Below are 10,811 nucleotides of genomic sequence, written 5' to 3' on the forward strand. Positions count from 1 at the left end.
AATAATAATAGTAATAATGGAAAACATTTATATCGTTCCTATTCCATATACAAACAGCTCTATGCGCCTTATCAATACAAACATCAAAGCTACAATAACAGGTTATATGTACACAAAACATGCTAAAGGCGTTCATATCATGAAAAATAATCCTTAAAAGGAAACTGGTTTTGATCTATCTCATTATATTTCCTAACAAAATAAGTCCTTACATTTGTCTTAAAAGTAGCTTCAATTTTGCATTTTGTTAAGGAAACTGGAACGAGTTCCAAATAGAATGCAAGAATTTACATGAAATTGCAATAAATACAACCAAAAAAAAAAAAAATAATAATAAAAGTTTATAATTGACCGAATTCCAAAAATATACGAAAAAAGTAAGCTTTTAAAGTATTTAGCTCAAATGAGAGATTTTCAAAATAGCAATAAAACCTAACAAGCATTATTTAGAATTTATAAGGTGACATTAATTTATTTATTTTTTAATATCATGCACAGTATCAGTATCAACCAGCATACAATCCATACTAAATAAACGACTAAAACAAACAAATAAATATATCCAAATAATAACCAACGTATCACGACTTCCAGAAAAACGGATTATGCTGCAATTTTCTCTGAAAATTGTCATACCAGGTCTTGAGAGTACTCAGAGGAACGAAATTCTCACTGGGGTTAGGAACCATCTGACTCTGCGTCACCGCGAACGACGACGTGTAATTGAAGAGGTTCTCCAGCATTTTCGTGGAGAACTCGACAAACGAAGGCACGGATGTTGCGTTGGATTGAGTGGCAGGCGTCTGTTGGGCGAGCTGGGTCAGTGGCTCGGCCGATATGCCGATCTGGGCTTGATGGGATTGTTTTTGGGATACGTCTCCGAAGTGAATTTGGTTTTGACCATCTTCTGAAGCTAAAAAAAAGATATGTAGAATACATTGAAAAGTTGTTTTTTTAATTATTATTTTTATTATCTATTTATTTTTGAAAGAATTAAATTTTAAAAATAGTACTTCAGAACCCATGGAGCCGGAGTTTAGAATCCCAGTTTCTATAGTTGTGAAACGGACAATAGCAATTGCTTGCTACCCTTTGGATAGGATGATAGTCTATTGCAAAATACTTTTCACCAGATAGCTACCCAATCACTGTTGGCCGGACAGGGAGGGGTCAGAAAAAACTATTGACTGCACCCGGGATCGATCTCGGTCCCTTTGCTTGTGAAGTGAGTGCTCTATCAACTGAGCTAATGGGACCACAAAATTAAATTTTAATTGGAAGTAAAAATATTTCATAAAATATGAGAGTTAATGTTCATGGTCAAGGCAGTGTTGGTGGAAGATAATGATTTTGATGGTGCTAATTATGATGAAGATGACAATAACCTTCATATCTCTTCTATAAGAAATAAATTTCAAGACACCTTTAATTATCAGTTTCAAATTTATTCTTTTTACTTCCACATGATATTGAATTTTTCCAAGCATTTATGATTTACTTCTTTTAAGCTGGTTGTCAACTCTAAAAATGTTTGCTTAACAAAAACACCTAAGCCGATTTCTATTTCTTGTTCAAAATTTTCTGTTTTCACCTTTTCCTTGAATTTTGCGTTTCAAATTGTGTTTCTTAGTTTTGTTATTTGTTCTCTATACATTTTCTCTTCGGTTGTCACTTAGCATGGATGATTCTTTACCATATAAGTATCTGATTGGACAAGCAAGAAATTGCAATTAAAAAAAATTTTTTTAATAAAAAATTGAGCTTTTTATATACCGCAATATCCACTAAACTTACTCAATGCGCTTTACAAAGGGTCCCTGACCAACAGCAACATGTAACATGTAGAACACAACAAGACGCTTGTAAGGCGATATTCAAATTTTTGCCGACAGGGACAACCCTGTTAATGTCCAGGTACTCATTTTACACCCGAGTACAGCGAGAGAATTGTGAGTAAAGAGTCTTTTCCAAGGACTCAACTGTGCGTCAAGCGAGGCTCAAACCCACGACCTTCTAATCCAAAAACAAGTGTCATACCACAAGACCACATATAGCCGCATAAAAAAAAAAAACACACAAAAAAGACAACTAAATCTAACTGTGATGTCAATTCATTTAAAATCAACACAGTAGATATATCAAAATGTCTCTAATAAAAATGCAGACTTTTTAAAATTTACTTACAGTGTTTAAAGGATGAGATCTTGAAGATGGCACTTGGTTTTTGATTACTAATGTGTCCGAGTAAAATCCATGAGGGTCCCTCTGAGCTGGGCCAGGCAAAGTAGACTGATAGATTAACCCAACAAAAAACAAAAAAAAAAGAGAGAAAAGAAAAAGAAAATCAACTACAGTAATGATAATTTTAATATAATACATTTTTACAATGCAAGCATTACAATAACAAATAGCAATTATTAATAACAAGAAATGAAGTGAGTAGAAAAGTGTCAAAAGACAATAGAGAATAAAAAACTTTGCGACATCGAATCTGCGACCTTACGGGTACGACAACTCTGTCTGGCCAGGGTCTCATTAGTTCAGTTGGTAGAGCACTCGCTTCACAAGCAAAGGGAAGGAGATCGATCCTGGATGCAGTTTCCCCCATCATAAATATAGTCACCCAGAATAGAATAAATGTTTTATATAGTGTTTCCATTCCAAATAGTATCTTCAATTGAAATTTTATATATGAAGTTGGTCAAAGTTTACTTGACATCATAAAGGACACAAAAGAAATTCATACATAGTAACTTTTTTGACACATTTATAATGTTATTAAATTTCTTGTTTTGTTTTGTTTTTAAGGGTTTTATAGCGCTTGCTATACAATTAGGTCATAACTGCACCAGTAAAAAAGGAAGAAAATTGGATAGTAAAATCATACCAGGTGTACAATTAAAAGGACGTGAGGAAAAAATAAGATCACCTAAATGTCTCACCCAGATACCAGCACAAGATGCCACAAAGAGAAATACACTGAAATGTCTACAAATATGTTTAAAAGACAAAAATAACAGAGAAATGATTTACAAGGAAAAAAATATCATGTCCCAAAACCATAATCATAATAATAATTATTCGACTCTTTCCCTCCCGGCCGAGGACTCCGGCCAGGGTCAGGACAAAACTAAGTAATCCCATTCCAAAACAAAGATAAAGCAATTGGAAAACAGATACAGAGGGATAGAAGACACAGCAAGTACCTCCCTGCCCACTATGGGAGGTCGGGAACCCCACCCAGAAATTTCTTGTTTTCACCACCGATGGAAAAATAACATTTGATCACAATCTCATTGTCTTATCTCATCTCACTTATTCAGATAGCATGGCCTGAAACTTTGAGAGAATATTCCGATAGCATTAGAGGGAAGTTAAGATTTCGCTTTCTTCTCTTTACCTGCTCCTCCATAGTCATCAGGAAATGGTGTTTGCCCAGTCATAAACACTACGATGTGATTAATATTATCTGCATCTGGTATGTTGAACAAGAATTGGGTCTCGCTCACAGGAGTGAAATCAGTCTGGACCTAAACAAAATAAAAAATAAGTTTAAAACCTAAGTGTGAAAAAGCCAATGAATTATAAATGGCACATTTTAACTTTAAAGGGAAGATTGACTGTGAAACAAAAAATCTCTAATTCTGAAATATTGCTAAATATAACTGGGAATTCTTCCTAGTAACAAATTGACAGTTGACTTTGAGAAATAATGGGTGGTTGCTATTGATACGCTTATAAACAGCCACCACCTTGATCTTTTTTCCTAATTTTAAAGTGGCATTTCTCAATAAATTATGCATGAAGTCACACCAAACTTTGTCAATTATTTATGCATGTATACAAAAAAAATAATATGTTGTCATATTTTTTCAAAGATTTAACTCAATTTATAAGAAATTTATAAATTTAAAATTTATAATTTATAAGAAATACCGACCTCATATAAATAACGACTTTACTGAGGGAAAAAACTGTTTTTGACCATGAAATATTTTTGATATTGTCAATAAGTGTCCCCAAAATGAAAACATCTGTAAAACTCAAAATTGACAATTTAGATATTGACCTTCCCCTTAAAAGTGTTTCATTTGTGAAAGGAATATAATACTAAAGATTGCTCTTTGCTGGACACCCAAAGGCAACTTATATATATATATATATATATATATATATATATATATATATATATATATATTATATATATATATATATATATATATATATATATATATATATATATATATCGAGGGGTGCCTGCGCAAAAGCCGTAACGATGATTTAGTTGATTTTTCAGGAGAGCAAATCAAAACTTTGCGGATGGAATTTAAATACTTAACGAAAGACTATCGTGATTATTGTTATACCAATACAACCGTGATTATATAGTCTGCTTGATTGTCAGGACCCCCGTCACTTTTAGATTGGCATTTTTAATAAACGACGTATTTTACGTAGCTATTTTCATTACGGCTTTTGTGCAGGGACATTTTTTGAAAAATGTCACAGTATCGCTCTGCCCCTTTACCGTATATCATGTTACTTGCATAGTGCATGCCGCCTATCCCGTTCTCAGGTGGAGGTTTGGCAGCCCAAAAGCCATAACCGGGAATAAGACAGAGCTGTCAAGAGAAATTACCCTGAACACATTCTGCTCAAAAGCTGTAACTAGTGATACCGTGCAATAAAAACCACAACTAAGCGTAATTCTGGCCTGCCATAACACAGTAACTTGCGATACGGTGTTTGGGCAGGAGTGAATGACTGATGTACTTTGTTTAAAGAGTACGAAATGACACCGTAACACGAAAATAAGAAAATAGCTCTAAACACATTTTTGACTTTAAAAATTAGAGTAAATATTCATTCTAATGCAAATAATTGTAATTCGTCCAAAGAGGGACTCAACAATTCCACACCCTCTCTCTCTCTCTCTCTCTCTCTCTCCTCTCTCTCTCTCTCTCTCTCTCTCTTCTCTCCTTTCTCCTTCACAAACAATCTCTCTTTCTCTCTATCTCTCTTTCCCTCTCTCTCTTCTCTCTCTCCTCTCTCTCTCTCACTGACTCTCTCTTTCTCTTCTCTCATTAACTCCTCTCTCTCTTTCTTCTCTCTCACTGACTCTCTCTCTCTCTTTTTCTTTCTTTCTTCTCTCTCTCTCTCTCTCTCTCTCTCTCTCTCTCTCTCTCTCTCTCTCTCCTTATCACAAAATCTCTCTTTTTCTCCTCTCTCACTAACTTCCTCTTTCTGTCTCCTCCCCACTCTCTCCCTCTCTTTCTCGTCTCTCCCCCCCCCCCCTCTCTCTCTCTCTCTCTCTCTCTCTCTCTCTCTCTCTCTCTCTCTCTCTCTCTCTCTCTCTCTCTTTCACTCTCTGAAAAATGGCAAAACTGTTGGCATTGATGAGTTATACCCCGACATGATGACTAACTTTGGACCAGCAACAATAAACTGGCTGGCAAATACTATGACAGACATCATGGACAAGGGCACATACCCACAAATTTAGAAACATGCCAAAGTAATAGCCATATTAAATCCAGACAAACCAATGACTGAACCATCCAGCTACAGACCAATATCTCTACTTTGTTGCTTATACAAGCTCCTGGAAAGAATTGTACTAGAGTGAATCAACCCATTTGTAAATCCCTGCGTACTGCCATAACAAGCGGGCTTTAGACTACAAAGAATCAGACGTGAACAGGTCCTTTCACTGACCTCATACATTGAAGCGGGCTTTGAGAGAAAAAAAAAACCCCAGAAAACTGGTGCAGTCCTAATGGACTTAACTGTAGCTCACGAATCTGTTTGGATAGGCGGACGATGTTAAAGATTTCAAAAATGATTCCCTGTTGACAGACGCTTAAACTGCTGTCTACCATGACTGGACAAGACAATTTCATGTCATATTGGGAGGAAACAAAAGCAAAATACCAAAAATTAAAAAAACAGGGCACCACAAGGTTCAGTTTTAACACCAACTTTCTTCAATATTTATATCTCTGAAATGACAAACTTCCAAGCACTCAAACTAGGATGCCTTGACGACTGGGCCTTAGCCTATCGATCGAAAAACTGGAAAGAGATCGAAGAAGTTTTACTCACAGACACCTCCCGCCTGAAACAATACTTGGATAGGTGGTAAATAAAAATGTACATCACCAAATCAGTATCCACAATTTTCCACTTGAATAATCGAGAAGCAACAAAGGAATTGAAAATCATAGGTGGTAACTCAATACTACCTTCAAACCCCAATCCTAAATACCTCACATTTGACAGACAGCTAATTACCGAAAACATTGAGGGAACTGCAAAGAGAATCGCAAGAAGAAACAGACTGCAGAGAAAACTCACAAGTACCACCTGGGGAGCCTCACCACAGGTACTGAGAATGTCTGCTTTGGCACTGTGCTACTATGTGTGAGAATGCTTTTAGGATGAAGAGCCCACATGTAAGCCGCATTGACATCCGATGAAGAGAATCAATGAGAATAATAACAGGATGTCTCAAGTCAACTCCAACTCAGTGGCCCCCAACACTGAGAGGCATTGCATCGCCAAGTCTTCGACAAGACGCTAATCAAACGATGCATGCAAGAATTGATGAAGCCACGGAGAACACTCCTATAAAAATAATCATAAAGGGAGCACCTTCAACAACAAGGCTCAAATCGAAAAGACCTTTCCACCTAACAAAAATGGTAGGCTTCAGAGTGAAAGAGAACTGGAGCTAATGTGGAACAGGGAAACACCAAAAGGAGGAAACATCATAAACGATCCCACCAAAAGAATGCCTGCATTCCAAAATGCCAGGAAATACTGGGTTTCCTCAAATCGCAGGACATGGCAAAACTGCATCAAATATGTGCAGATGGAATCGTGGGAACAGTGATGCCTGTGAAAGTGTCGGGCAGCTCCAGAGACCAACAATCACAGCGTCCTCCGCTGTCCAGTAACGAGAACTGTAGGTGGCTATGAAAAAGTTCTTAGGGCAGAGGAAGACTTCCCAAGCTGGGTTGATGAAATGAATTTGGAGTTGCAGCCATGCGCTACCATTACTCCCCTCTCTCTCTCTCTCTCTCTCTCTCTCTCTCTCTCTCTCTCTCTCTCTCTCTCCTCTCTCTCTTCTCCTCTCACTAACTCTCTCTCCCATCTCTAACCAAATCTCTCTCTCTCTCTCTCTCTCTCTCTCTCTTGCTCCTCTCTCACTAACTCTCTCTCCCCTCTCAAACCAAATCTCTCTCTCCCTTCCACCTCCTCTCTCTCTCTCTCTCTCTCTCTCTCTCACTCTCTCTCTCTCTCTTTGTCCTCTCTCACTAACTCTCTCTCCCCTCTCTAACCAAATCTCTCTCTCCCTTCCTCCTCTCTCAACCAACTCTCTCTCTCTTCTCTCTCACTAACTCTCTATCTCTCACTCTCGCGTTCTCCTCTCTGACCAAATCTCCCTCACTCTTTCTCTTCTCTCTCTTTTTCTCCTCTAACTCTCCCTCTCTTTCTCTCTGCCTCCTCTTTCATTCTCTCTCTCTCTCTCTCTCTCTCTCTCTCTCTCCTCTCTCCTCTCTCTCTCTCTCTCTCTCTCTCTAACTGCCAGTCTCTCTTTCTCTATCACACACACACACACACAAACTTTCTCTTTCTCTCTCTGTGCCTGTCTGTTTGTCTGCATCTCTCTCTCTCTCTCTCTCTCTCTCCTCTCTCTCTCTCTCTCTCTCTCTCTCTCTCTCTCATCACCACACACACACACACACACTCTCTCTCTCTTTCCCTACGATGAGATCTATACATACGAGGTGAAAATTACATTTCAAAAAAAAAGATCAGGATTGCTTTCCTTAATCATAAACGCAGATTCAATCAAGTAATAGTTAGACTTATCGAGTTCATTGGTGGCCAAAGGAAAAAAAAACCGTCTCATAATCCAGAGCTTGACCCATCCCTTAAGTTGTGATGTCTTATCCTGTAATTGATACTGGCAGGTAGCGAATTTCAAGACTTGGATTAATTGTTACCCAATTGTCTTTCACCATCAATCTTGAACGTTAAAAGTCGAATTTTACATGATTGTAACACAATATTGCATCAAAGTCATTGTAGAATCTCATACAATGTCACATTACGGTCTTACAGTTGATCTAACTCTCATTTCCAACCCCATATTTTTCACTGCTCTAAGACCGTAAATTCAGTCAAGGCCATTGAGCTCGCAATTGTAACCACGGTGGCATAATTTTATGCCTGCCCAAACGCCTTATTGCTAGATACGGTTTTTGGGCAGTCAACTTTACCTTTGCATTTCCACCTTTTCGTCAGGCGGTAAAACGGTAGTTACTGTTAAGGCTTTTGGGCAGTGGCTGATAGGCCCTGTTTAGAGCGTCTTAAGTCTGTATTACACGCTACGGCTTTTGGGCAGTCATATTATCTGTCTAAAAACGTTACGGTGTTCGTGTTTTAATTAATAAAAATTAATTAATTAATATTTTTGCATATATTTTTTTGTAGAAATAAACCTTACTCCAACCCAAGTTGATTTATGTAAAAAACGAAAAATTAAATTTTTTGACGTTACGGCCTTTGCGCAGGCACCCCTCGACATATGATTGAGGGGAGTTAGCTGGTACCACATAGAGTGTTCGACAGTTTCTTGGAGCAAATTATTAGTTTATTTATTCTCACCTCGTTCTTTTACTCATTCTCCAACAAAGTTGTTTTGTCCAGAATTCCTGGAGTCCAGGGGGGGCATTTTGAGGTGTCTCTAAACGACCCCCCTGATGACTCCAGGAATTCTGGACGAAACAACGTTGTTGGAGAATGAGTAAATAAATGAGGTGGGAATGTTTGTTTGTTTGTTTTTAAGGGTTTTACGGCGCTTGCAACACATGAAGGTCATATCAGCGCCAGTAAAAAGGAAGAAAATGGGATAGTAAAAAGTTCTAGAATTACACTTAAAGCACAAAAGAAAAGGTGAGACAAAGGGGAATTGGTTTAAATAGGGAACAGATGTTGATTCCAAGAGCACACCACCAAAGTACTTAGTTTGAGATCATCTAAAAGTCTCATCCAGACACAAGCACAGGTCTCCACTAAGAGGAACACACTCAAATGTTTACCAATCATAGAATATAATATGTAAACTAAACATAATACAATGCATAACAGAGAGATGATTTACAAGGAAAAAAAATATCATCTCCCAAAACTATAACTATACATTCGACTGTTTCCCTCCCAGCCAAGGAACTCCGGCCAGGGTCAGGACAAAACCAAGTAATCTCATTCCAAGACAATGACAGGAAACAATTGGAAAAAGGGTATGGGGGGATAGAAGACACAGCATGTACCTCCCTGCCCACTATGGGAGGTCAGGATCCCCACCCAGGAGGTGGGAATGAATAAATTTATATATATATATATATATATATATATATATATATATATATATATAATATATATATAGAGAGAGAGAGAGAGAGAGAGAGAGAGAGAGAGAGAGAGAGAGAGAGAGAGAGAGAGAGAGAGAGAGAGAAAATCTCTTCCATCCTACCACTTCCAGGCTTCAAAACCTTAAATAAAAACAATCTTGCACCTGAAATAAAATAAGGTCATGGCAAGATATATCAGCTTCTAATTTACTGATGGCGCTACAAAATCTCACTACACTGTCCCTCATACAATGACAGCAGACAAGACATGGACCATATTGTCTTGAATTGTCCAGCTGCAGCATCACCTGTGGGCTACAAGATGATACACAGATTCAACGAGGTAAAAAAGCGAGATAGACATGGCGAGGACAGTGGAGGAGGAGATAACAACAGTGAGTCTACTGACCTGTGATGGAGACAAGTAAAGATTATTCTCTGCTACCCTACATGCCAGTGGGCATAAAAGGCAGTAGTGAGTAAGACAAGACAGAGACGATTATGTGGCAAGTCCGAGAGGACGTTGATGGAGGTAGGAAGGCAAAGGAGGTGTGAGAAAATCCTTTAAACTAATACGAAAAAGGTACTATATCCTAATAAAGTTAAAATTATGTACTAGATTGTATTGACAATTGATACACAGCTTCACTACTAACCAAGCGACCAGATATAATTATTCCAAACATGTTCGTTGTTGATAGCTGCTTGTCTTTTAATCAACTCTCCAAATTCAAATTCTGTTTGAAGTCTATGTCTATGATTGATGATAATTGATGAACAGAAAGCAGGGACTCAGATACTTCTAATTTTACTGACTTTGTCACTTGTGACTAGGGTACATTGTGTGCGTGACGATTCTCAGTCCAGGTTTTAGTTTCAGTCCCTTTCTCCACAGTCAAATCCAAGTCCAAATCGAGGCGATTTTCAACCACAGCCAGTTTCAGTTAGCTTAAAATTCCTGGACCTCTTTGCGATGCAATTGTACGAATGTAGATATGAACTTGAAGAGGTCCTTACAAAAGACGCCGAGTTGAGTTGAAGATTAAATGACAAATCGAATTGTTATTGACTGCCGGCAATACCTTTGTTGGCCTCATCAACAACCTCAATCCACACACGCCTACGACACACTTCCAAGTCCCAAGCCCAAACAAATTCCAAAATAGAAGTAGAAGTGTCCTCCTCTGTGACATGCAAAAAGAATCAACTTTATCAATTCAAATCTCGATTTCAATGCGCAATTTTTTAACTTGACAACTGAAAATGCAAGAGCTTGAAATCTTGAGTTTTGTAAAGTTCATTTTCAGAAGAACGCGTGGGAAGAATCTAGACAAAAATAAAAGTTGTAAACAAATGACATACTACACTTTTTATAAGAGTGATCTCCCTTGT

At 37.8% G+C, this 10,811-nt stretch overlaps 1 protein-coding gene across 1 annotated transcript; it reads right to left on the reverse strand.

The window, feature by feature from the left end:
• Positions 1 to 434: 434 nt before the first annotated feature.
• LOC144978717 (protein OPI10 homolog) lies at positions 435 to 10,496 on the reverse strand. The gene is made up of 4 exons (XM_078925139.1): positions 10,076 to 10,496; positions 3,401 to 3,530; positions 2,185 to 2,289; positions 435 to 913 (listed from the first exon to the last, which is right to left on the reverse strand). Exons 1-4 carry the CDS (start codon positions 10,103 to 10,105, stop codon positions 582 to 584), a joined length of 597 nt encoding a protein of 198 aa, XP_078781265.1. The 5' UTR covers positions 10,106 to 10,496; the 3' UTR covers positions 435 to 581.
• Between the last annotated feature and the right edge of the window lie 315 nt (positions 10,497 to 10,811).

The sequence above is a fragment of the Berghia stephanieae genome, chromosome 8 (assembly GCF_034508935.2).
Source record: "Berghia stephanieae isolate SIO BIC M18660-M18661 chromosome 8, UCSD_Bste_1.3, whole genome shotgun sequence".
Lineage (NCBI taxonomy): Eukaryota > Metazoa > Mollusca > Gastropoda > Nudibranchia > Aeolidiidae > Berghia > Berghia stephanieae.